This window comes from Polypterus senegalus, chromosome 13 (assembly GCF_016835505.1).
Source record: "Polypterus senegalus isolate Bchr_013 chromosome 13, ASM1683550v1, whole genome shotgun sequence".
Lineage (NCBI taxonomy): Eukaryota > Metazoa > Chordata > Cladistia > Polypteriformes > Polypteridae > Polypterus > Polypterus senegalus.
In genome coordinates, this window is record NC_053166.1 from 159,690,853 (window position 1) to 159,714,877 (window position 24,025).

At 48.1% G+C, this 24,025-nt stretch overlaps 2 protein-coding genes across 5 annotated transcripts in view; one reads left to right on the plus strand and one right to left on the minus strand.

Moving 5' to 3' along the window:
* Positions 1-2,655, plus strand: part of ntan1 (N-terminal asparagine amidase) — a 31,717-nt gene extending 29,062 nt beyond the window's left edge. Inside the window, exon 10 of the mRNA XM_039774053.1 lies at positions 1,869-2,655. Within this exon, the coding sequence (XP_039629987.1) occupies positions 1,869-2,066 (198 nt within the window). The 3' untranslated portion in view covers positions 2,067-2,655. The remainder of the gene's footprint in view (positions 1-1,868) is intronic.
* A 2,009-nt stretch (positions 2,656-4,664) lies between these two features.
* Positions 4,665-24,025, minus strand: part of pdxdc1 (pyridoxal-dependent decarboxylase domain containing 1) — a 57,312-nt gene continuing 37,951 nt past the window's right edge. For all 4 annotated transcript variants that reach the window (XM_039774051.1, XM_039774052.1, XM_039774050.1 and 1 more), the window contains exons 12-23: positions 21,810-21,935; positions 20,705-20,755; positions 20,100-20,163; positions 19,810-19,880; positions 17,717-17,822; positions 14,292-14,463; positions 14,085-14,203; positions 13,873-13,994; positions 11,967-12,059; positions 11,634-11,730; positions 8,502-8,606; positions 4,665-8,321 (exon numbers count right to left, since the gene is read on the minus strand). In XM_039774051.1, the coding sequence (XP_039629985.1) occupies positions 8,065-8,321; positions 8,502-8,606; positions 11,634-11,730; positions 11,967-12,059; positions 13,873-13,994; positions 14,085-14,203; positions 14,292-14,463; positions 17,717-17,822; positions 19,810-19,880; positions 20,100-20,163; positions 20,705-20,755; positions 21,810-21,935 (1,383 nt within the window). In that variant the 3' untranslated portion in view covers positions 4,665-8,064. The remainder of the gene's footprint in view (positions 8,322-8,501; positions 8,607-11,633; positions 11,731-11,966; positions 12,060-13,872; positions 13,995-14,084; positions 14,204-14,291; positions 14,464-17,716; positions 17,823-19,809; positions 19,881-20,099; positions 20,164-20,704; positions 20,756-21,809; positions 21,936-24,025) is intronic.

Genomic DNA, 24,025 nt, shown 5'->3' on the forward strand with positions numbered 1-24,025 from the left:
TAGCTTTGACACAGATTTCATATTATTGCCAAGTGATACAGCTATGAAGCGTATTGTTATGTTGTCACTAAACGTTATTAAGGTATAAGGGACAAAATAGAAATAGCATTGCTCTCTTTCTATCCCCCCAACGTGCCTCTGCAAGTGAGGCAAGCCACACTTCGCAAAGTCCTGGTCCTCTGACGTACCAAGAGAAGGAGCGTCTAGAGCAGGGGTGTCAAACTCTGGGCCTGGTGGGCTGCATTGGCTGTAGGTTTCCAAACACATTAGCCAGTCCATGTCAGTAGAGATAGCCAGCAAGATTTCCCCATTGAGATCTGATGTGTTCAGTGTATAATTAATATATATATATATTTATTGTGGAACTGGACCCAGACACAGACAGGTGGACATCGTTGTTCTTCACCCAACACACGTATATTTTACAAAGTTAATCGGTGCGCGACCCAGTGCCTCCAGCACCGATCCCCCAAAGTCCAGGCCTCACAGTCACTAAATGCCTTTCCTTCTGGCCACCTCCACTCCTCTTTTGAACTTCGTCCTCTTCCACCCGACTCTTGCTAATGAATGGAGGGAGGCGGCCCCTTTTATCCAAACCCAGATGGGCTCCAGCTGCTTCCCGACAGTCCTCCGTGGACACACCCCCGTGTGGCGGAAGTGCCGGCTGCGCACGCGGAAGCCCTCCAGGTGTCCCCAGTCTTCTTCCCCATCCCCCCCAGCACTTCCTGGTGTGGCGGAAGTGCTGAGGTCCAGGGTTCTTCAGGTACCGGGGCACCGCCTGGCGGTGGCCACGGGCCCCTACAGGGCTGGGCTTCCATGCCCTCTACCCATAGCCCCCAATACAACCAGGGCGGTCGCCCCCTCATGGTCTGGAGGAGGCACAAGCCCTCCTCCGGTCTTCCTGGGCGTCCACCCGCCTGGGCTCCACCCCCATCTGCATGCCACAATATATATATATATATATATATATATATATATATTTTCAGTATCTATTTATAACTAGCTATATCTATTTATCTTTCTGCATGTGTATAATATATATATATATATATATATATATATATATATATATATATATATATATATATATATATATATATATATATATATATATATATATATATATATATATATATATATATATATATATATATATATATATATATATTAGTATAGATATAGATAGATAGGTAGAGCAGATTTTGCTTTAGAAATGGTCCAAAATGCAGGGTTCAAGTAGAATCTTCTTTGCCTTGCCAGAACACGGCGGTGTGACTCGTCCTCGTGTGTTTCAAAGGAGATTCGAGTTCAGTCTTCTTAGTTCTTTATCTGCTTTCTTTTAACATTTAATCTTTAGTTATTCACACGTCTGTCAGTGAACTGTTAGCCAATGAGTAAGCGATTACTGGACTTGTGACCAGTGAATGGTGGCACTTCGGTTCAATGCTTGGTTGCATCAGAGCCCGCTCCATTTTTTAAAAATAATATTTTAATTAAAACACATACATTTGGGACATTGTGACAGTACGACTGGATGACGTGACGTGTTATGTGACACAAGTGAAGCTGAGATGATTTTTCGTGGATGTGTTTGATGTTGTTTGCTGCTGTTTAGCCTTCCTCTCCATGGACGCCCCTTCTTCTGTCTGAATGAACACGTGAGCTTAGTTTTTATTTATTTTTTCCATCAATCACTTCATGGGGTAAAGTAACATACTTTAAAAAAAAAAAAATCCTTTTTGGTATGCATATTTCTTGAGGTGTTGGCATCACGTACTGTACATTCTTATAACGGTGGCACCCACTCTTTTGCAGGCACTCTCAGATGTGCTGTGCCCCACTAACGCCTCTCCCTGTCCTTTCTGCAGCACATGTCCACATCACCCTTGGTGGAGCCTCCTCATTTTGTTACTCACATGAAAGCCACGATTCAGTTCCTCTTGGAGAACCCTCGTGCAGAGACCCTCTTTCCGGGGGGACAGTCACACGTCTACAAAAGAAGTGCACATGGCTCGTGGGATAAAGCAGCTGACTGTGCGGTGCCCGTGCATGGTGGGAACAACTGAAACGGCGTTCATGATAATCGAGTGGCACTTGTGATGTGCAATGTGTAGCTAAATGAGCAGCGCTGGGAGACTCGAGTGGAGGACATCTGTGCTCTGTGGAGGCAGTACCACCAGAGTGACCTGTTGTGGACACTTTGTGACATTGCCAGCCTGGCCTGCATGTTCCTCCTTGTCCTTCTTCAAGATGTCTCATGATGTTTCACTCCCGCTGAGGGGGACCAGAGATTAATTTGCATGTGTAAACCCACACACCGTAATATATATATATTGGGGGGGTTTGTGTGAAGGGGCTGAATGCTGATGGGAATGGCTTGTGGGGTTGACGTAAAGAAGACGCCTCTTGAAATGGCACCAAATCACCATGTACTTCATCTTCAGCCTCCGTGAAACTGCTGGCCCCGGTTTGCTTAGACAGAGCAGGCAGGCCGCAGAATCGAGTCAGGCTCACCTACTAACTCTGGCCTGTGTAGCCCCTCGTCCACGAGACCACTTTATCTGTATTCACTCTGCCTCGTCTGAGGTGCGCCACCATCCAGACCTTTTAGGGGTTTTAACTTACCGACAGAAATAAAATGGTGATACCACATGACTGTCTTTTGGATTTGTTTCATGTTACTTCTTTTCTTTGACGCACACAGGATGGCCTCCCAGTCCGACGATCACATCGTCTCTATTTCAGAAAACTTCATTAGCGATAGAAGGGGGACAACGCGACATAAGGAAGTTTTGCGTGTGTAATAATAAAAGCCAAACTAACTTCAAACCCAAGCTGCTGCTGCTCCTTCCTCCTCCTTCCTCCTCCTCCTCCTCCTCCTTTCATCTTTTCCCTCTTCTCTATGGGGTCTGTGAATGTTTGGTTTGATTCTGTTCCTTAAAGTTTTGGCTCAGTTTGGTCCTTCTTTACACACTAACCCTCTTTATTTATCTGGACTGGGGGCTAGTGCCAGTTTGGGCTGCTTTGCCCCCACCGTGGCTACATGGCATTTAGAAAATAAAAAAAAATAATCAGGAAGGGCAGTTGAAGGTGAAGGGTCAAAAATCCAATCCCTCCCAAAGATCGGAGTTGAGATTCATGAAGATTTAGACGCCATTGTGTTTTGGTTTTTGACTCCGCCCCCTCATTAATATTGATGAGCTACCATTGGTTGACAAAGTGCATAGAAAGATTCCTGGAGTCCCTTGCAGCAGGCCACTAGATGGCAGCAGAATGCCATCCCTCACTGTTAACCATCCTCACAATATATTTTATTTATATAGCGCCTTTCCTCTGCTCAAGGCACTTACACTGTTATTCATTCAGGCTTAACGCTGCACATCAGATCACAACAGTTTTAACCCGAGAGACATTTGGGGTTAACCGTTTTTACACCGAATTCCCAGCCCGGGTGTATTTCGGGGTAAACGCCAAGGAGGTTAAGTAGCACTCAGCTGCTACACTTTCATCTAAAAGAAACTGAAACGATCTCCGCCTGCACTAGCGTTTTACAAATGTACCTCCAGTGACACTAAAGTGACCCAAAATGCATGTGACGCCTACACTGAGAACGCACAAAGTGGCAGTGTGCCCTCGTTGAAGGGACTGACTGCAAAACTGTAGCCAAATGCTTTGTGCATGAAGGCACCATTGAAACTGCACAACACGACTCGCGCCATGGAAAGCAACTCCTCCATGTCGGCCTTGTGGCTACCGGGCCCACCGTGTGGTGACCACACCACACGTACAGTTCTGTGGGGTTACTTTTGTTACACGATGTCCCATTTCAGGCTCGGTGACGCAATCCCCTTTACCCGTCGGAGATGCTGGGGGGCATGCAGCCTGGCTGGTGGGGGACCTCCCTCGTCCTCTCTGGAGTGCCTTTGAATTCTTTTTATTTCAGGAAGACACAAAGGGGCCCAAATCCCTTTGAAAATGAATTAGCTCGGTGCTTTTGTCTTGAGAAATACTACATTTTAAAGAATAAATAAATACATTTTAAATTCCCAGCCCGGGTGGATTTCGGGGTAAACGCCAAGAAGGTTAAGTAACACCCAGCTGCTACACTTTCATCTAAAAGAAACTGCGTCTGCAAACTGAAACGATCTCCGCCCGCCCTAGCGTTTTACAAATGTCTCTCCACTGACACTAAAGTGTCCCAAAACGCATGTGACGCCTACACTGAGAACGCACAAAGTGGCAGTGTGCCCTCCTTGAAGGGGCGGCCTACACCGTTGGGCCCAGGATTGACTACCACAACTGTAGCCATCGACCAAATGAGTTGTGCATGAAGGCACCAATGAAACTGCACAACACAACACCCTGCTTGATGTCTGCCATGCTGGAACATGGTGACCAATCAGAATTGAGAGATTGTAAAGAGCAGAATCCAGCCAGGGAGGTGCCACGTAATGAGCCCAACCAATCAGAGCGCAGTTAAAGAGTCTCCGTTTTCACCCATCCACACCTCTAGAGGGCGCTTTCAGGGGTCTAATAGGGCGAAAAACCGACAGTAACGTCCACCTTCGTAGTGTGGACACGGCCTTGGACCAGCGGTGCCCACTTCACGTCACGGCCCACCCCAGTTACACAGTTAATAAAATAAACAAGAAAGACGCAAAAGCTTGAAAGTTAAAATTTAATAAAGTAACCAATCAGGACACACCATTTAAAGAGAATTCTTCAGGACGTCAGTTTGTTGCGACTTTCAGACAAAAAGAAATGAGGAGCTGATCAGACACGCCATTCTGAGAACAGTTAACATGGAGGATTAAACGTGTGTACAAATACAAGATTATCTTTATGTTTAAAAAAAACAGCAAAAAATAAAAGAAGGTGTCATTAAGTTATAAACAATAAACCCCCGTTTTAGCCCTACAGTATATAATATTAAAGCAGTCACAGTTAATTAATGTTCTCCCCGTCCAGTTGTTCTAAATTAATTTACTTCATTGCACCAAGAATACGTAAAAGGCAAAAAAAAAATAAAAATAAGGAAGACGAGATCACGGTAAGAACGGTTTAGTACTTAATACAAAAATTGCACTTGCCAGATGGTTTTTCGCACGAGGGTCCGGCCTTTTCAAAAATGTCATTTAAGGCAAAAAAAAAGGGGGGGGGAGAAGAAAAACCCACCTCGAGACGGACTGAGGGGGCAGCTGACGGCTTCTCTCCCCAAGACTGAGGTGCTTCAGGGTTTTTGGGACCCGCAGCTGCGAGTGGCATCTACATATGGGGAGGGTGGGGGAGACGGGACGCGAGGCTGCAAGACGCCAATCCGCCGGTGGCCTTCACGTCTTTTAAGCGCCAGGGACATTCGAACAGAAAAGGTCGCAAGAGGAGGAGGAGGACGGAATTGTACAAAATTTTAATATGGAGTGGGAAACGGGGCTCACCTTTTAGGTTGTGGTGTGGCAGTGCAACCGTCGACCGTGACGGCCATATTGAGGAACCCCTCGAGTGGCCTACCGGCGATTCTGAAGTAACCCACCGGGTCCACACCACATGTACAGGTCTGGGACGGCGAGGCAAGGTGGGCTTACTTTAGTCACGTGATGTCCGGTTTCGGAGTCGGTGACGCAGATGCTGGGGCGTCCAGCCTCCCTTTCTGGAGTGCCTTTGAATTTTTTATTTTTTTATTTCAGGAAGACACAAAGGGGCCCAAATTCCTTTGAAAATGAATTAGCCCTGTGCTGTTTGTCTTTTGAGCGTTTGTAAAAGGACGGCTTGTGGATTTTATTTTTGTGCAACCCCACTTTTGGTAACAGAGGGGATAAGCAGTGTGCCACCCACCTGTATTTAGTTATGTTACTGCATTAGAGATCCCAGGGGCAGCTGGGAGGGCAGGAGGACGGGCACACCCCAGAAGAGAAGGGGACGTTTTTTCATATTTCAGTCATGAGGCCATTCATCCCCCCATTTTTTAAACCCACCTACCCAGAGCAGGGTTGCAGGGGAGCTAGAGCCGATGCCAACAAGGATCGGGCACAAGGTGGGAACACCACTAAGTGAAGATGCAGACACGTGCATGCCAGCCATCAATTTAGTGTCGCCAATCCACCTGACAACAAGCAAAGGCCATGAGCACCCGGGATGTGAACCTCGGGCTTCTTGAAGCGACGTACCACCATGGTGCCCACGATCACGAGGGCCTAAATCAGACCAGGTATGTCTAATGGATGCTAGCACACACGTCTTGTCCCAGCATGCACAGCAGCACTTCTAGCATGTGATGTGATGTGATGTGATGCCTGGTTGTGTAGTGTCGGGCCTGCTGGTGGTCCGAGTGCATTTTGGTGAATGCCACTGAAGTGCCACTTTTATTCTCCTAGGTTTCAGGTACAGCACACCCGTATATCGCGTCGCCTCACCCACCACATGATGAAACCGCTCGGGGGTCCCAGCTGCCAACCCACCAAGCAGGCACAAAGTCCAGTCCACTGCCAAGGTTTCGCTGAACAAAGTGCTTATAATTTCGACCCACCTGGTTGCAGTGCCCCTTTACGTATCCCTCAGAGCAGCGCTTCTTGCTTGCCTCACGAGCCACTTTTTCCCGGTTTGTATTTTGGAGACCCTGAATTGCTGCTGACCTTCAACCTCTGGGGATTTTTGGGACATTTACTTTAACTGGCGGCAGCGACCCATCTTGAGACCCTCCTCACACCACAACGTGGGCCTTTCTAGTCAGGTGCCATTGTGAATTTCGACCTGGCGTGACCCACATACAGACAACAGGTGATGCCTCATAGGCCCCTAGAGAGTGACGTGCCAGTGAGTGGCGACTTGTGGCCGTATGCGCTCTGGGAGGTCAGAGTGGGTCATTTCACAACTTTGTATTTTAAGCTCAGACTTGAGTGTGTTTTGTTTTTGGCTTGTGAGGCAGCGGCCAGGCAGACACTTCATGTTGAGGTAACAACACGGCCCCCCGTAAGACCCCAGGGTCCTCTCTTCCCCCCCCATCCCATTGATGGCTTAATGAATGATGCCCCACATCCTCCTAATAGCACCTTTGCTTCTGCTAAAGAGTATGGAGGGAGTAACGTGACCCCCGGTGGGCTCGGGCTGCTCTGCTCGTCACATGGCTGTGCTTCAGTGGTCACTTCACATGTGGACGTTTATCCCTGACAATACAGTCTGCCCTTCATAACCAGGCCATGATGAAGAACACGTGCCTTCAGCTTGTGGCCTTGACTGAAAGTGACATGTTTTAAAATTTCAAGGGGTGTCCGCTGGCACCAATGCCAAGGCAGCTTTCATGGGCACCATCAGCACACTGCATGAAAGTTAGTACCACGACCAGGCGTCCAAGCAGAGCAAAGTCAGAGTGTGAAATGGGCGAGGTCGCTGCTGGCACTGAGCACACCAAACATAAAAAGTCTGGCCGTTGGCCTGCCATCTTTATTATCACTGGGGGGCACGTAAGAGGAGCACAGCGACCAGCATCCTCAGCATACAAAAGGTCAGAGTGACAGATCGAAGCTGATGGGCAGCACAGACCACTTTAAACAGGAAAAAAGAAAGTGTCTTTTAGTGTTGTACCCCAAAACTGCCAGTTGGCAGCTGAAAGTCATGCGGTGCAACCTGGCATTTTATGTGGCACAAACGCACTGCTGCTCCGAGGCCAATGAGAAATGTCCAGACGTGTAGTGTGAATGGAGGCGTGGCAGGTGGCACCAAGCACTGGCGTATTCGGGATGGTGTGAATTAGTGTTTTACAAATGAGTGCCACCTGGTGGGTGAGTGGGTACACAGAGTGGCAATAGCTAAAGGTGACATGAAAAGACAACAGATGGGCCACAGCCCTGACCAGGCCTAATTCACTGCTGTGCGGATTTTTAATATTTGAATTCCTCTTTGATTCTGGGTTGCTACAGACTGGCGCACACGTAACGGGGGCGCGTTGAGCTGAAAATGATATCACGCCATGAAAACCCCCCCCCTAACTACCCACCGTCCCTTCACCAATCGGGGTAAGTCCGTCCCCTCCACTTCCTTCAGCGTGTGCTCCCCGAGCACGGCCGAGGTCTATCTCAAGCTGTCCACACTCTCCGTTTTCCCTTCTACTTGTGTCTGCTCGCTTCCTTCACTTGGCGTCCTCTCGTCACTCGGGTCCTCCCTCTGGGGAGACTCTGGCTGCGTCTCCTGCTGTTCGGGGACATCTTCCCTTGCGGGGGTGCCATCCTGAAGGTCCACTTCCTTGTCAGGCTCCTCTGGATGTCCTACTGAGCTCGTCTCGCTAACGGCGTCACCGCTGGGTCTCGAGCGACGGAACAGTTTCTCACCTGGGGACGGACAAACGCACGGCTGTGAGGAATCCTCTGGTTTTGTACTTCGAAACTCCACGTTGGTTATTTAAAATAAAAAAACAGACAGGACCCTCCTCAGGGCTGCACTGAGACTCGTGAAGGAGGGCAGGCTCCAACACCACAGAGCGTCTGCCATGAAGTCAAGTGCAACCTTACCTGGCATCCGCCGTTTTGTGCGAGACGAGGTGGGGGTGGGTGGTGGCGTCCCTCGGGCACTTTGAGCCTTCATGGTGTAGGTCTGCTCGGTGGAGTCCAAGGATCCTACGGGAGGTCAAACGAGAAGAAAAAAAAAGGGTCAAGACCTTTTGACAAACGGGTGGACTCCTATACCACGGGGAAAATACGTATTGAACGCGTCAACGTGTTTCTCGGTCAATATATTTCTCATGGGGCTGTTGACGTGAAATTTACACCAGACGTCGGTAACAACCGAGTAGTCCAAAACAAAGAAGGCCATAAATGAAGTTCTCTCTCTCTTTATACAGTGGGCACGGAAAGTATTCAGACTCCTTCAATTTTTCACTCTGTTATATTGCAGCCATTTGCTAAAATCATTTAAATTATTTTTTTTCCTCATTAATGTACACACAGAACCCCATATTGACAGACAAAAAAGAATTTTTGAAATTGTTTCAGATTTATTAAAAAGAAAAACCTGAAATATCACATGGTCCTAAGTATTCAGACCCTTTGCTGTGACACTCATATATTTAACTCAGGTGCTTTCCATTTCTTCTGATCATCCTTGAGATCACCTTCATTTGAGTCCAGCTGTGTTTGATTCTACTGATTGGACTTGATTAGGAAAGCCACACACCTGTCTATATAAGACCTTACAGCTCACAATGCATGTCAGAGCAAATGAGAATCATGAGGTCAAAGGAACTGCCTGAAGAGCTCAGAGACAGAATTGTGGCAAGGCACAGATCTGGCCAAGGTTACAAAACAATTTCTGCTGCACTTAAGGTTCCCAAGAGCACAGTGGCCTCCATAATCCTTAAATGGAAGACGTTTGGGACGACCAGAACCCTTCCTAGAGCTGAGCTACAGGGGGAGAAGAGCCTTGGTGAGAGAGGTAAAGAAGAACCCAAAGATCACTTTGGCTGAGCTCCAGAGATGCAGTCAGGAGATGGGAGAAAGTTGTAGAAAGTCAACCATCACTGCAGCCCTCCACCAGTCAGGGCTTTATGGCAGAGTGGCCTGTCGGAAGCCTCTCCTCAGTGCAAGACACATGACAGCCCGCATGGAGTTTGCTAAAAGACACCTGAAGGACTCTGAGATGGTGAGAAATAAGATTCTCTGGTCTGATGAGACCAAGATAGAACTTTTTGGCCTTAATTCTAAGCGGTATGTGTGGAGACAACCAGGCACTGCTCATCACTTGTCCAATACAGTCCCCACAGTGAAGCATGGCAGTGGCAGCATCATGCTGTGGGGGGGTTTTTCAGCTGCAGGGACAGGACACTGGTTGCAATCGAGGGAAAGATGAATGCGCCAAGTACAGGGATATCCTGGACAAAAACCTTCTCCAGAGTGCTAAGGACCTCAGACTGGGCCGAAGGTTTACCTTCCAACAAGACAATGACCCTAAGCACACAGCTAAAATAACGAAGGAGTGGCTTCACAACAACTCTGTGACTGTTCTTGAATGGCCCAGCCAGAGCCCTGACTTAAACCCAATTGAGCATCTCTGGAGAGACCTAAAAATGGCTGTCCACCAACATTTACCATCCAACCTGACAGAACTGGGGAGGATCTGCAAGGAGGAATGGCAGAGGATCCCCAAATCCAGGTGTGAAAAACTTGTTGCATCTTTCCCAAGAAGACTCATGGCTGTATTAGCTCAAAAGGGGCTTCTACTAAATACTGAGGGTTCAAAGGGTCTGAATACTTAGGACCAGGTGATATTTCAGTTTTTCTTTTTTAATCTGCAACAATTTCAAAAATTATTTTTTTTTGTCTGTCAATATGTGGTGCTGTGTGTACATTAATGAGGAAAAAAATAATTTAAATGATTTTAGCAAATGGCTGCAATATAACAGAGTGAAAAATTGAAGGGGGTCTGAATACTTTCCTTACCCACTGTATATAAAATCCAACGTGTGTCTGTCTATCTGGCCGCTTTTCACAGGGTGGTCCAGATCTAATTATGCAGATCCAGATCATCTGGATGACTTTGATTTATGCGGGTACAATTCCAGTTTGGCACAAAGACAATTCTTCATGACGTCAGTCCGCACACTTCTCGATGGTCTTAAGTTATAGCGTAATGACAATTGCATAATTAGATCTGGACCACCCTATACTTAACGGATTTAGAGTGAACATTCCGGTTGATTTTGCCCCTTCTCTCATCACACTTAGTATCATAGTTCGTTTGCGGTACTGATCTATTTGCGCAAATCTGAGAGGCATGCAGCGGGGCCCTCCTCACTCACACACCAGCCTCTGGGCATATCTTAACTCCGCTTTGCTAGTGAACGAGAGAGTTGGGGTCTGTCGGTCTGCTTTTCATGAGAGAATTACTTAACGGATTTAGATCGGGTTATTTTCTAGGATTTATTTGAACATTCCGGTTGATTTTGCGACTTCTCTCAGCACGCTATGCAAGTATCATAGCTTGTTTGCGGTACTGATTTATTTGCGCGAATCCAAGAGACACGCAGCTGGTCGTGCGGAGGGAGGCAGGGACCTCCTCACTCATGCACTGGGCCTTGGGGAATAACCTTAATTACGCTTAGTTAACCAACGAGAGAACTACTTCATGGATTTAGATCGGGTTATTTTCTAAAAATTAGGGTTAGAGTTAATGAACATTCCGGTTGATTTTGTGACTTCTCTCATTGCACTAAGTATCACAGTTCACTTGTGGTACCGATTTATTTGCACGAATCCGATAGAAACACAGCGGCCAGATGGGGCGGGGCCTCGGGGCGTACGTTACCTCTGTTTAGCGAGCGAACAAGAGAACTACTTAACGGATTTATATTCTTTTTTCTGTAATTTGCTTGAACATTCCGGTTGATTTTGCGACTTCTCTCATCACGCTAAGAATCAGAGTTAACCTGCAGGATCGATATATTCGCGCTAATCCGAGACAGAGGCTGTGGGCCGAGGGGAGGGGGAAGCGTGACGTCAGGAGTGGGGAGCTGGACGGGGCCCTCCTCACTGCCACGGGGCACAGCTAGTTAGAAATATATTTACTGGCTGGCATAGGCACCGGGCACACGTTGCAGTGTGTTTAAATGTGGAGCAGGTTTTCTGTGGGCCTGCTGAGCAGTCACCTACCTGCGGCCAGGTTAAAGGTCCTTCCTTTGATGGAGCTCTGCACAGGAGAAAACCAGTTGAGGACGGAGCCCACCACTGGAATCTGACGTAGTACTCCCTAGGAGGCGTGAAGGAGACAGAAACAAAAAAAATGGGGGGCAAATAGTGAGAGTTGGGAGTATCAGAGAGCCGGCCTTAAGAGGCAAAAAATGAGAAATGGAACAAATCCCATCAAAGATGACAAAGACCCCCCAAGTGAGGTCCATTAATGAGATCCAGGTCAGCGGGCATAGGTAGTAAAACGAGACTGGACCTGTTGACCACCCATACCCCCACCCTACCACAGGCTCTCACCTCCTCCAAAAGTTTCTCCTCACTGGCTTTCTGCAGCTGCAGCTCCGCCTCCAGAATTCCCTTCCTCACTACTTCGGTCATGTTCTCCAGGAGCTGCGCAACACAAGTTAAGATGAATTAGCCAATCGGTTAGGTGACCCTTGGGTTCCCCAGGATGCATCCATGAATGATCTCAATGGAAGAGAACCGTCCACAGTAACACCCGAGGCCCCAGCAGAAGCGAGCAAGTCTTACAGGTGGACACTACAGGCCGCTGGACTTTGTACCCTCAGGAAATCCTCGCATCTTTTAATGTTTCTCAGCTTGACCAACCAGGCAGAGAGGTTTGGGTGTGGAGTGGCGCCCGACATAAGGCTATATGGGCCTGCCCAGTTCAGTTGAATTTGCTCAGAGGGACAACCCCAGCTGAGCTCCTCATTCTGCCCAAGGAGGTTGCGGCGGTGGTGGGTCTCAAACACACAGGGTCTTCAGACTTCCTCTTTATCACAAATGGAGAAGCTGCAGCTAAGTGACTCAGGGGGCCCCGGCCCCCATGGCCAATCTCTCCGTGTGAGGATGTGAAACTCTGAATTCCTGAGTAGACACAAAAGGTAATGTGGTCTGGTGGTGGTCAACGAGTGTAATGGGATTAGCGAGCAGAACCAGGGTATAAGGGGGGGATCTGCACAAGAGGCCGTTGGGTTCCACGTGAAGATATGAAATGGAGAGTGGCAATGACCTCAAAGAGACTCCTCACAGGTGACATGGCGTGTGACTGACCAGGTCACCTGACTTACCAGTGTGGACAACTGCAGTTAGTGATTCAATGTGGATACAAAGAACTGTTAACGTGGGCCAGATGGGGTGAAGTCCTGAGCAGAGACAAATGGTGCCGTCGTTCGATTTGCTCAGGCGAGAGTAACGGGAGGGCAGAGCGCAGCGGGGCTGTAAGAGAGATTGAGGGTCTGCATTTAGGAACTCCGATAGGGCCGGGGAGTTCACCTTTAGCACTGCGGCTTACTGACATGAAGGTCCCAGGCTCACAGAAAGCCTCCTTGAGTAGACATTAAGTGGAGAAGGATGGCGGCCTAAGAGATTTCTCGCCAGTGACGACAGACTTGAGCTCACAAAGTCGTTCCTAATCCTGGGCAGAAATAATGGGATCTGGAATTGTGGCCACCATTTCATGTATTGTCACCAATGGACTGTGGTCTGCGTGGCACTGTCACCACTAGTGGGTAGTGACAGCAGGCTGAGAGAGTTTGGCATTTTAATAGCCAGTGGTCGTGGGTTTGGGAACATGGAGGGCCCTGTCCTGGGGCAGGGGGCACAGTGGGCCGAGTCCCAGGGGGTCTGATAACCTTGATGTGGAGATGGGCTGCTGTGTCTGAATGACTGGGCCAAGACTCTATAAGAGTACCCACTGCGCCCCCAAGAACTATGTGCGATTATCTGAATTGGCGTCGGCCCGCACTCCTGGCTCCAGGGGTCCTCCGAATGCCCAGTGTGGAATGTGCAGGTTCTTGCTGTGTCTGCAAGGGTGTCCTCCCACCTGCCAGAGCCGCGCATGTCAGTTTGACTGGAAACTCTAAAATGAGTTTGGACATGTGTGATCAGCTGTCCTATGGACTGTTGCCCTGTCCCGGAATGGTTGGTGCTGCCAGAAGAGGCTGCAGCCCCTCAGGACCCTAACCTTGGTTAAGCAGGTTATCACCATACAATGCTACAGCCACCCACCACTTTCAGCGGAGGTCATTCTGGTCGTTTTATGGTTTCGTCTAACCTGAGCTGACCAGTTACATGGCAGGTATTCAAAATACGCCGGACAAGTCAGTGGGGCACACAAGCTGGCATAACGCACGGCTGGCAGACATCGGCCAATACAGTATGGAAGGGCTCTTTCTGGGCTGAAGGCCTTAGTTCTTACCTTTGAGTTCTCCTCGATCTCCCTGCCAGTGGTGGAGATCGTTTCCACCAGTTCAGCCACGTCCAGGTCCTCCGTCGCCATGCCTACATAGATGCAGTTCTTCTCCGGGCCAAATTCTGGACCTGCAATTCAGAGAGTGGCGAGCTTCTTCAGGCCTTAAGCCGTGACCCACAGTGGAGAAGCTCAGGTCCTTCCCTCACTTGTCTACTCACCCGTGGAGAAGAGCAGGTCCGAGTCGAGCTCCTTCAGCTTCTTCAGCAGCGCACCGTTGGTCTTCTCCACCTCCAGCTGCCTTTTGCTCAGGTCGGCTTCGTCACTGCAGAGCTCATATCTGCAAGGCGAGTCGTTTTGTGGTGAGTAAACCGCTCGATGCCACACTGGGGGGTGAGGCCCACAGGAGACCCCAAAGTAACGCGTACCTTATAGCGCCCAGTCCTGGCCAGTTCAGATCCTCGATGTACGTCAGTGTGGATGTCTCGTACACCTCCTGTTTAAACTCCTCCCGCATCCGCAGGGTGCTGTACAGCACAGGGATGGTCTCTCGAAGACGCTCAACCAACATGTCCACATCTTCTACCTTTGTCCCTAAAACTGAAAGCATCGGGTTTCTTCTTTAAAGGTTTTCCTGTCACACGTATCCCTCAGTCCTAAACGGGCCTAGTCTCCCAGCAAGCCTGGACTCGTTCTAGTGCTGCTATGTCTTTACTTTTTTTGGTAATATGGAGACCTCCAGGCGAGGCCTCACGAGTGTGTTATGCAGCTTGAATCGGGGGCACCATATAACCTAACATCCTTTTAGCCATCTTAGTGGCTTCTGTCCGCTGTCTGGATGTAGACAGTGAGCAGCCCACCTTCATTACTGGGTCCTTTCATATTTGGGACCCCACACTTTGACTTCTTGTGTGTCTAAGACGTTACAGTTGAGGCCGAACGTTTACACCCACCTGGGCTAATGCCATGTTTCCCAGTTCCATACACTCCCTGTGTTAAGTTCATAAGGGTCTCGACTTTATTTAATGTCACAGTAATAGTGGAGAGGACTACAGCCGTTACTTATCTGGTCACATTTTCAGTTTCCGTACACTTAGTTAGTTGTTGCTGGCCTTGCCTTCAAATTGCTTAACTTGATTCAGACGCTTACAGTCGGCACCTTCCACCAGCTTTTCATAATACGTGGCAGGAATCTGTGGCCATTTCTCCTGGCAGAACTGTCGTCGGGCAGTCAGCGGCCTTGTGGACCTCCTTGCCTGGCCGAGCGCTTTTCAGTTCAGCCCAGAAATCTTCAACGGGACTGGGGTCAGGACTTGGCGATGGCCATTCCGATGTTTTACCTCTTTCCGTTACGACTTTGGAGTTCTACTTAGCATTCCGGTCCTACTGAAAGACCAGCTTGAGATTTCTGACTAAGTTTGAACTTTCTGGCTGAAGTTGCTGCTTCGTGATCATCTTCTTTCCTCATGATGTCATTTCATTTCTAAAGCGCCCCTGTCCCATTACCCCCACAATTTGACGCAGACACCTCCATGTGTTCTTTGGCTTAAAATTCCTCACTGTTGTTTAATTTTTTCCATGCAGAAAAATTAAACAAGACGTGTCAAGATGGTCTACCCTCCACCTTACGCTAGCAGGGAGAATCGACATTGTTTAGATGACCATCCTTCCCAAGATGCTCTTCCTATGTCAAAGCATCCCCAATATACATTAACAAATCATTTTTAGACTCAATCATAATTTCATTTATCGTATATACTCACGTACAAGTCGGGTCTTGAAACGTGAAAAATCGATCATAAAATCAGACCCTGACTTGTACGCCCGTTCAAAAATGCAAACCTTAATTTTCTTTTTCTTTTTTTTTTTTTAACACCTTCCTGCCTTCTCCAATCTCGTGTCAGTTTTTCAGACACAGTGAATTTTGTTGCAGCAGCGCAGTTACCAATTTCTTTCTCCACTTCAACGACTTTTAACTTAAAACCAGCTTCATATTTTCTTCTGATTAAACGCTCCATCGTAGATAAGGGATGCTCTTACGATAAAGGTGTATGAGGGTGTGAGATACAAAAAACACAAATCAGTGCAAACGTCACTTCAGAATAGTGCGGGTATCACCGTGTGGTCACGTAGGCACAATACAGAGAGAGAGAGAGAGATTAGGAGCACACGCCGATACAGCGCATTGCCACACACACAAAGAAGAAAAAGGCCGTGTGCCCCGTGGCTACTCTCTCAGGTGGGCGTTAGCATATCAGAATCTCTTGGACCAATAACGTGAGTTTTTCTGCATTCTATTTATATGACCGACATTATAAAATACCAGAAATTCTACAGTAAAATCCAGTCCTGACTTATCTGCGGGAGAACGTAAACGTGAGTAAATACGGTATTTGGAATTCAAAACATCCACGCATCCAAAGAGCAACTCTACAATGACCTAAAGCAGAAGGTGGCACGGCACTACCCAACATCCAGTTTTATTACTGGGTGGCACATATATAAGCTATAAAGACCTGGACATCGAGACAAATATCCACAAGCCTGGTCTGCAATAGAAATACAATCTTGCAGGACTTCTTTATATTCCCTGCATTGTGCCTCAGTTAATACAAACTACCGCCATTACACTAAAAATCCAATTACCCTTCACTCTCCCAGAATATGGACACAATGTAGGAAGCACTTTAAGACAGAAAAGCCACCCTTTTCCACCTTCTCAAACATAAAGTGGGGGAAATAAGTATTTGATCATCTACAACCCAGTCAGAATCCTGCCTCTCACAGATTGTAATCTTTGTGCCACGTGGGCACACAGCCAATCAATCAGTCAATTCCAGATCCTCCTGATCACAACAAGTTCTGTGCACAAAGCCCACCTGTCCACAGAATCCATTTCTTTCATTCCAGCCTCTCCACCATCATGGGCAACACCAAGGAGCTGTCAAAAGATGTCAGGGACAAGATTGTAGACCTGCACAAGGCTGGAGTGGGCTACAAGACCACCAGCAAGATGCTTGGTGAGAAGGTGACAAACTGTTGTTGCGATTATTCAGAAATGGAAGAAATATAAAATGACCATCAATCACCCTTGGTCTGCCCTGAACTTGTGCCCCACGTCTGTCTGGTGGTGCGCCCCTTGGTGGTCTACAAGGGGTTCAGGTGGACATTTCACCACGAAACTTCATTCATCCCTTCCCGAGTGATGCAGTGTCTGTGTTGTCCCTACACGACTGTACGTCTGCGTCGTGCCTACACGACTGTACGTCTGCGTCGTCCATACACCTTTGTACGTCTGCGTCGTCCATACACGTTTGCATTCACAAAGAGTTGTTTGTACAGAAGCTGGTGGTGCCTTCAGCGGTTTGTAAACTGCTTCTGCGGAGGAGCCTCACTTGTGGGGGTCCGCCATTATTTTTTCCTGCGGCTGTGGCGGAGGGGCTTTGATTTTCCCCAGAGACTTCAAGGCACTGACCAAAAGGTAGGCCCTTAAGTCCAACCACAGGTGCATTCCCAAGTAATTCAATTAACGCCGCTGGCCAATCAGATGCTTCTAACAGTCGTGACATCAAATTGGTTTGTCATGTGGTGGGTGCGGCGGCAATGCTCTGTATCAGCGGGTGTTCCTAACCCCGAAATGGGCTTAACAAAGATGTATAGATTTATGGAACATACCGCTTAGAAGTCTGGAAAGCTCTCACCTCAACCGCATTACTTCAATATTAAACTTCACCTTCCACAATGCTGCTCAGACTCTACTACTAGGGGCCGCTAGGGCCGGTGAGCTCACTGGGCCGGATGGCCTGCTCTCATGAAAACTGTCCTAACATTCAGAGCAGAGAATGAGACGTACCTGCCGATGTCATGAGCGGGCTAAACCGCACACAGCTGCCTTCGTCCTCCAGCTCAACGACATCCACCCCGCTGGCAGGTACAAGTCGGGCCAACTGCTCTCCAAGCTGTGAAGACAGAATAACAACAACACCACCATGAGGTGGGGTCAAGATGGAGATGGTCAGACCTCCTCTCCTGATTCACACAAAGAGCTGCTAAAGGACGACCTTGGCCGCTGACTGAGCGATTCACTCGGCTCGTTAACTGCTGCCCACCCAAAACCTCCCAGAGATCTGAAGCCCAATGTCGAGTGTCGCACAGCTGGGGTGGGAGCCACCAGGGCCTTCGTTATTACGAGGATTTCATTAACTTTTTATTTCGGATTCTGGGCTCTACACATTTTTCCAACTAATTTCTTTAGGGTGGTCTTACAGTGAATTGAGAAAGTTTCGAGACCCCCTTACTTTCTGCACACTTTATTGTAGGTTTGTTTCAGTCTAAGCAGATACGTTGGCCATTTTTCCCCATCAGTTTACACTCGATGTCCCATAATGACAGAGTTGAGGATGTGTTTTCAGAAAGGTTTACTAATGTATGAAACATCAAAAGATGACCCCTCTCATTCCTACGAGTAATTCAGACCCTTTGCTGTGGCATTCCGATTCGCACTCAGGTCCATCCTGTCCGGTTTGCTTCTCCTTGAGATGTTTCTAAAACTTGATTGGCCTCCACCTGTAACTGACTAGACATCATATAGAAAGGCCCATGTGGACCACCGTATAGAATTGTATATTTGAGGCAGAGTGGTGGCTCTGAGGCTAAGGATCCATGCTGGTATCCTGAAGGTCACCGGTTTGAATCCCCATTACTGCCAAAAGGGGGTCCTACTCTGCTGGGCCCTTGAGCAAGGCCCTCCTGGACCCTGCGCTCCGACTCCTAGGGTTATGCGACTCCTAGGGTTATGTGGAACCTAACAAATTCCTAATACAAGAAATTGTATAAAGTGAAATAACGAACCAAAAAAAAAAGGTCACACTGCATGTCAGGACACCAAGCCATGAAGTCCAAGGAACTCGCTGTGGACCTCCACAATCAAACCGTGGTGAGGCACAGATCAGGCCAAGGGGATAAAAGCCAATTCTAAAGCTTTTAGTGTTCTCAGGGATCTCAAATATTGTAAACTGGATGAACTTCGGGACCACCAGGACTCAAAGCTGGCCGACCAAGAAGGGGCAGAGAGTTGACCAGGAACCCAATGGTTCATAAACCAATTAGTGCATCATTTTCAAGTAGTCTTCCTCCAGGTGATAATTTTGGAAAATTATTATGGAAATACCCGCCTTAACAATTTAGGGTAAAATGTTTCTGCCCAATGAGAGAAGCCCACAACACGTCCACGGGGCGTTTATTGAAACTTTATGGTGTGAAACGCTTTAACTGACCTCACAGGAAATTGAAACAAAGGAACGAGTTGTCCCCCAATTAGGAAACAAAGCCCACGGGCCTAACAGTGCGAGAACGCCTTTCTTTTGTAGGACCTCCGGTATCAGAGACGGGGATACTCAAGATCTTACGAGATGATCCCACAGGAAGAAAGCCTGAAGATGGAGGGACAGGATGAGCTTGGGTGCTTGTGGGAGGGGAGCAGGTTTTTAGAAACATGGCCACCACTTTCTCCTCCAGAAGAAAAGCATGGGCTGAAATGGCATTGGAGGGGGGGCTTGGCCCTGGCCCTTCACTGTGACATCCCACTGGTCCAGGAGGCACTGCCTTGTATAAACAAAGGAAGTCTCTCTCTCTCTCTCTCTCTCTCTCATGCACTCTCAGCTGTACCATCTCTTGGGATGCCAGGCTGCTGCCACCTCCCTCAAGCCATCCAGACTCTAAGCTGAATGTTGCGTCATGGGGACATCTTCTAACTCGTTTTGTTTTTGTGAGTTAGTAATGAGGGGTTAGCTACAAATGGCCGTGATAGAAGAACATTGACGGCTAACACTAGGAACGCTTGTAAGGGGAATGGTTTCAATGTTATTAAGTTGCACATAACTGAGGGGCTCAAAAAGTGAAAACAAGCCAAAAATATAAAAATTCCCCAAGGACGTGTGGCCTTACCCAGCGGTTCAGTGTGTCCTGCAGCTCCCGTTCACTGCTGGTGAACACCTCCAGCGCTGCCTCACTCGGCCCTGGAAAAAGGAAAACAGGACAAGGGTTCAAATGCTGATGGGGATGGAAAACTTTAACAAGAAGATGTAACTGCATTTGTGCCGACGAGTGGCTCCTACGAGAAAAAGGAGGTCATGAAAGGGTGGTGTGGTGCCATTAACACAAAAAAGGACTTTAGGGCGTTTCTGGGAGAGGTGACCTCAAGTGCAAGACCGAGTAGCCGCTCACGATGTGCTCACCTGCTCCGCCAACTTCTGGTGTGAACCTAAAAACGACCACAGGGGAGCTGAGGACATCTTCTACCTGAAGAAGAGAGACGGACACAGTCAGGACCACCGGGACAGACTGTACACCCCCAAACCCCCTGATGACGGCTCATATTGGCGGTGCCACCCCCCTGGACGTCCAACTCAACAGCGCAATCCTCTGGACAGCGGCTGGTCTCGACTTTGTGACACTCTTGCGGTCATCTCCAATTGACTACCAAGGTTTGTGTCATACAACACTTCCACTCTTCTCCACGTGAATGTGCTTTATTTTTTTTCCTCCTGAAATTATTTTACTTTCCTCCATGTGGTGCCAGTCTGTGCCATTTCTCTTTATCTTCCATTCATTTGTTTTTTTTCCAAACCCGCTGTATCCTGAGCAGAGTCATGAGGAAGTTGCCGCCCATCCCAGCAAGCACAGGGCAGGAACAGCACCCTGCACAGGATGCCATTCCATCGGTGGGTGAACACACTTATACACCCACATAGATGCCAGGGCCAATTCACCTGACCTGCACGTCTGTGAGAGGAAACCGCCAAAACCATTGAAGCCAATGTCGGACAGCACAAGGACTTACCGAGGTCTTCACAGACGTCACGTTTTTCAGCTGATCCAGCAGCCTTTGGCTCTGAAAAGAGAACACAAACTTCCTGTTAGCATCCATGATGCTGACCTACCATCAAAAAAACTTTCAAATCTCAATCATGTATGAAGTTCGAAAGGGCAGAATGATCATAAAGACTGAATTTGTGGTGCCAGGCTACTGGGCCAGACATAGAGGCAGGGGGCAGGTGCTCATATGGGTAAGGGCACCACGGGTGTCACACTGTTCTCAGAGATGGCGATGGGGGCTCAGAGTTCGTCCATACTAAAGAAGTGCAGCGGTCCGCTCTTTGTGGGTTCAGAGTGTAGCGGAGCGGTTGAAATCCCTATCCGTTTGTCAGAATCCTGGTGGTGGACGTGGACGGGGGTCCCCACTCCTCCATTTCTGCTTAAAACTTGCCTGACCATTTTTGAATTTCTCAGCCCATTCATAAACACTCCACCGTGGTCTTACCAGTTGATTTTAGCAAACCTAAACTTTCTGCCATGTCTCAGATTGTTTCTTTCTGATTTTCAGCCTCACGGTGACCCGCTTTACTGGCACTGACATGTCCAAGTCACACAAGTAAGGGGATACTGATACCCAACTGCAGGCCAAGTGACAAAATGGCTCTGTCCTTACACGGACAGCGGCTCACACATCTCACTGACAGAAGTAAAAATTTGACCATACTCTGTAACAAAGACAACAAGCACCAAGCAAACAGTGTGACAATAAGGACCCTGTAAAAACTATAAATTAATGCGAGGGGTAAGAAAGAAATAAGGTGGTCTCTGGCCGGAATACCGATACCTGACTGCAGGACAAGTGACAAATGGTCCTGTCCTTAAACAGAATGCGGCTTACATGTCTCAAACATGCAAGTAAGAATTTCTGTGCACTCTGTACGTGTGACAATAATGGCCCTAAATTATCATGGGGGGTGAGAAAGTAAGGTGGTCTCTGGCACATGACACGGATACCTGACAAATGGCAAGGGCCTCAAATGGACAGCATCCTGCGCGTCATCACCTCTGTGAAGGTGACACCGCCCGCCACTGCCCTGTTGACCTCGGGAGAGCCACTGCAAGGGACTTACCAGTTGAGAGGCGTGTCTGATCTGGTCGACAATCCCATCATGACCCAGGTACTGCAGGGACAGCCAGAGCGGCAGGGCGCGCAGCTTCTCGACTGGCTGGCTGGACGTCAGGCCCGCTGCCAATGACTGGAGAAGGAAGAAGAGCAGGGCTTTAGGTGTGGCGCCTTTTCAGGAACTGCTATATGAACAACAAGGAGAAAGCAAAGTGTGCCAGGCCTTGCCTGCTGAGATCGGTCCTCGCTGTGCCACACTATCATCAAGTACTTACCCAATTTTGTATTTTTTATATTTATTATGAATTTAGACCACTTTGCACTGATCTGTTTTTACCTGGACATTAAAGAGTCATCTTCTGTTGACCAGTGACCAATTCAATCCACTGGGGTGCCATGTTACATAACAAAGAGATGTGAAAACGTCACAAAGTGGACAAATGCTTTCTAGAGGCCCCGCATGTTCAAACCGACTCTAATTAGCTCGATTTATTTTGTCGTCTTGTATGTTTTACAGGGTGAGCCAAAAAGAAGTGCCACATTTCAAACGTTTATTCTACCAAAACGCTTCATTACGACACAAGAGAGAGTATACAAAAAAAGATTTGCTTCCACTGCGTTTGAAAAATGATGTCTTCAAGGAGGTCGCTCACATGACTCGTTTGGCCATTTCAAGGGGAATAGCAGCGATTTCGTGGCGAGTAGCGCCCAAGAGGGCCTCATGGTTTTGAGGTCGGTGTGTGTTTACCTTCGACATGGGATCGAAATCGCACGAAGCAAGATGAGGTGAACGTGAAGGCCACCCGACATCGCCACGCATGGAGATCACCTTAAGCCGGAAACATCTCCCGCAAAACGTGCATGGATCTCCGCGCAGGCCGTATGAGCAGTCGCTCCATCCTGTTGACACCAGGCATCCACCACATCCATTTCTTCCAGTTCTCCAGCATTTCAATGTCACCTTCTAAAGTGACAGTGACCTGTTGCTCCCCACTAACAGCTTACAATGGCAAACTCTGCAACGGCGCACCAACCTGTAACACGTGTGCTCACCACGCAGGGGTCTCTGGTTCACGAGGGTTGGTTTCAGCCCAATTGCCAAAGTTTTCCTTATTCACACAACCGTTCAAATGGAAACGCACCTTGCCGCTGATACCACATGACAATGATGGCATCTCGATGAACGGTTTGTAGCGCTGACACATAAATGTAGTATGTTTTCTGCTGTCGATCGGGTGTTGTAGGGAATATGCTACATCCGGAGATTGCCAGCGGTGCCCCAGAGGTGGAACTTCCGGTTGTACCGTTTTCTTTCGGGAGTCATTTGCATAAAGTGCGCCGTTTTTAAGAGAGAAGAGGAGAAAAGGAAAAAGAGAATCGGAGAGAAAAAAAAGCAGATCAGTTACTGCACTGGCCATACAAGAAGTCGAGGAGCTCCTACAGTCCTGGCAGAAGGTGGAAGGTATTCTCTTGATCGGGGAATCAAACGTTCTGCTGATTCCTAATACCGGGCTCGGGTGAGCTGTTTCAAAGGACTTATATTGTATCATGGCGCAGGACTGACTGTATGTCTTTTATGATGAAGAGGTGATTGTGAAAGTGGTCCGCAATTATCAGGACACCACGTTTGGCCTGCCGGCAGTTGCAGCACAGAACATTGGACATTGGTGGATCTATCTATCATCTCTTGAATTAATATTGTTATTGTGTAAATATATGTATATATTTGTGGCGCCACAGAATGAGGGTTATTTATGGTGGTGCATGTGTAAGGGATTGTATTCTTTTGTTCGTTGTATATAACGTACTCGTTATTTGATGATAGATCTTGTCTATTTGGCTTTTTGGGGGGCTATAAAGTACTGGCATTAAGGGACTGAACCGGGTAGAATAAAGGGTGTACGCGAAATTGTTTGGGGCGTGATATTGGCCTATCGTTTTATCATCTGCTGTTACCTAGGACAGATTAGCGGTAGCAATCGGCTCGTGTTAGTGCGCGGGACGAATTGTTACAGATTTGCAGAATGTTGGCGCACACAACTCTCTACGGCTCCGCCAGTCTCTCTCTCAGCGAGTCGTATGGATGGAAATGAAGGTCCTGATGTAAAATCAAAGACGTGTTGGAGATGCCAAAGGCAGAAGGGCGCTGAACGTCTAAAAGGCTGCAAGATGGACGCCCACTCCAGGTGGATCACATGAATGCTATCATCGCACTGATGACTT